Below are 3,196 nucleotides of genomic sequence, written 5' to 3'. Positions count from 1 at the left end.
TAGTTACATATTACATAAATGGTATTTTACTATACATATCCTTTTGCAATTCATTTTTTTCTTCACTCGACTTTATGTTTTCAAGTATTATCAATGTGGATACATGTGGCTCTGGTTTATTTGTTTTAAATGCTGCTTAGTATTCCATTGCATGACTGTGCCATAATTTATTTTCCCACTCTCCTTTCCGTAGACATTTAGAAGGATGCTGCCTTGAACGTTTGATACAGTGGTCCCTGTGCACTTTGTGCAATAATCTCCTAGAGTAGATAAAGAGAAATGGATCTACAGAGCTCTGGGAATATAAACTCTCAATTTCTCTCATTGAAAATTATAGTTCTACTCACTATATGAGACTTCCTATTTCATGACACCCTTGTCAACATTTGGCATTATCAGATACATTTTCCATTCTGATGAGTTTAAATTGTTTCTTGCATGCCACAGAGACTGTATGGCATACTGATATGCCATATAATTCAAAATCCTACTCCACCACCTAGTAACAATAGGACTTGGGCAAATTATTTAACCTCTTTGAGTCACAGTTTAACTTACCTGTAAAATGGGAATAATACTAGTATTACCTCACTGTTATAAAAATTGACTTAATATATAAAAACCTTTAGAACAGCACTGAACTTTTCACATTTTTCTAAGAACTTCTGTGGGAAGAGAAACCACAGTGTGTGAATAATATTTCACCTGGACCAGAACTACTTTCTATTTTTGCTACCATAACATTTCTACTACATGTTGTCTTACATAGGTTTACTCTGATGAACTAGAAAAAGTAACTAACCATTAAAGCACTGTTTTGATGTGGAAAATACGTTTCACCATTTCAGTTTTCAAAGTCTTTTGAGACAAAGTTATCATAAACGGGAGACTTCCTTTAATACCTTTCTGCAACTGTTCTAATGTTACAACATTTTGTTTTCTTTCAGATGCCAGTGTGCAGCAGGCTTCACAGGGTCCCACTGTGAATTGAACATCAATGAATGTCAGTCTAACCCATGTAGAAATCAGGCCACCTGTGTAGATGCATTAAACTCATACAGTTGTAAATGTCGGCCAGGATTTTCAGGCAGCAGGTGTGAAACAGGTATATATCAACTCAGTGTTATTAATAGCAACAGTAAAAATAATAATATAATAGCAATATCAATTTTACCTGAGGCAAGCACTGCCTACATGCCAAAAACTGTGCTAAGTACTTTGTATTCATTTAATCTTCACCATCCAATAAACTAGGTACTATGATCCTCAATAGCATAGATGAGGATATTGAAACTAAGGGGGAAATAAAGAAAACTGAATTTAGCAGATGTCTTCACATTCTACATGTTTAGAAAGGACACTATGATAAACCACTTGACTTAGGAAGTGAGAGTCCATGGACACGTTTGACAATCAATAGATCAATGCTCAACTGTTTTCTCAGGAGACTGGAGACTTTTAGCTGTAGGACTTTTGCTATATTGAATGGACTATGCAGGTTTGGGGCAGAGCTGAATTGCTCATGAAATAGGGAATAGAGCCCCGAGGGAGGACAGGATGTTGCCCTTGCGCCCCTCCTCCTTCTCTCCTATGACATCAATTACTTCCTCTCTACTGAGTCATTCTCATCAGCATACAGACATGCTTGAGTATCTCCAGCTCTAATAACATTCCAATTCCACTTCTCCTCCCAATTACTTCCTATTTCTCTGCTTCCTTTCACTATTGAGTGCTTTTCCTATCTTATATACTCACTGATTATTTTATTCAAAAGAATCTTCTGTGTATTCTGTAAATAATATGTATTTAATTTTGAAACTGCTTCTCAGATAATGACATTCACTGAAATGAGCTTTGACAATAGTACTGCTTACCTACTGTTTACCTTAAACGATTGAAAATGCCTTGGAAGTGCCATGGTCTACACACTTTTCTTACTCATTGCAGAACAGTCTACGGGTTTTAACCTGGATTTTGAAGTTTATGGCATCTATGGTTACGTCATGCTAGATGGTGTGCTTCCATCTCTCCATGCTGTGACCTGCACGTTCTGGATGAAGTCCTCTGACATCACCAACTATGGAACACCAATCTCCTATGCACTTGAAAATGGCAGCGATAATACCTTCCTCCTGACTGATTATAATGGGTAAGCAGAAGTGTCAGGAAGGCTGTGCTCAGGACCATATCTTGGCACCAAGTTAGAATTGGCACTGACGCTGGGGGTTGGGGGAGTAGGAGTGTCAGATGCCACAACAGAACAGCAGGGTCACAATAATCAAACAGAGCATCTGGACAAGTTCTGTAAGAAGGCAAAGTTTTAGTGATAACACTTCATACATGTATTGTGTTTTACTAAGTATTGTGTTTACTAAGTATTTTCATATGTGTTAATTCATTTCATCTTCACAATGACCTGAGGAGCTAGTACACATTTCACAGATAGTGAAACGGAGTTGCAGAAAGTCTAAATGATTTGCCCAAAGTCTAAACGATTTGCCCAAAATCTCACACCCTGGAGGTGGCAAAGCTAAGTCTCAAACTCTGGCTCTAAGACTGATGCTCTTTCTTTTTAGTAGGACCTCCAAAGGTTATTTTGGTGACATTATTTATATTGTATATTGAGTATAAATCAGTCTGCAAGCTCAGTGTGCAAGATGACACTGCTTTATTTCTTTAGGATCAATTAATTTCAACTCCAGGGTCCCAACCCTCTGGGCTGTCAGGAGAGCCAACCTCATTTATACCCAGAGTTTTGCTAAAGAGCCATAGATTTGGGCGGGACTTCCATGTTGGTCAACTGTCCACACTACTTATCACTCAGCCATCCATTGACTTGGCCTTTGTGGTCCTTTCAAGATCACTGCTTTTTTTCACATGTGGAATACTTGGCAAGGCTTCAAGTTTGTACCCTTGATCTGGATAGATTCTTTGATGCACCACATGGCCTTTTCCTGTCGAATCTACCCAAATTGTTGGCCAACTAATGAGCAGGTTGCAGGTGTCAGAAACCCACTGAGCTCTCTTTCCTCTCATCAATCCAAAGGAATCTCAGTATTCTGGTGGAAATCTCCCCATCCTCCAACACTATTCTTCTTAGAGGACTTGAGCTTTCAGAAAAAAAAAAAAAATCCAAGAAGTTTGCAAAAACCCTCTCTTGAGGCAAAATATATATAAAGGGAGAACCTGTTGCCTC

General features: G+C 38.4%; 1 protein-coding gene across 1 annotated transcript in view; it reads left to right on the top strand.

Annotated features, from left to right (window-relative positions):
* SVEP1 (sushi, von Willebrand factor type A, EGF and pentraxin domain containing 1) overlaps positions 1-3,196 on the top strand; it is a 239,569-nt gene that overhangs the window by 150,335 nt on the left and 86,038 nt on the right. Inside the window, exons 22-23 of the mRNA XM_012641129.1 lie at positions 948-1,105; positions 1,948-2,149. Of these exons, the coding sequence (XP_012496583.1) occupies positions 948-1,105; positions 1,948-2,149 (360 nt within the window). The remainder of the gene's footprint in view (positions 1-947; positions 1,106-1,947; positions 2,150-3,196) is intronic.

Source organism: Propithecus coquereli, unplaced genomic scaffold (genome assembly GCF_000956105.1).
Source record: "Propithecus coquereli isolate 6110/MARCELLA unplaced genomic scaffold, Pcoq_1.0 Scaffold163, whole genome shotgun sequence".
Taxonomy (NCBI): domain Eukaryota; kingdom Metazoa; phylum Chordata; class Mammalia; order Primates; family Indriidae; genus Propithecus; species Propithecus coquereli.
The sequence above is the reverse complement of the archived record's forward strand: the minus strand, read 5'-3'. Positions and strand labels throughout refer to the sequence as shown.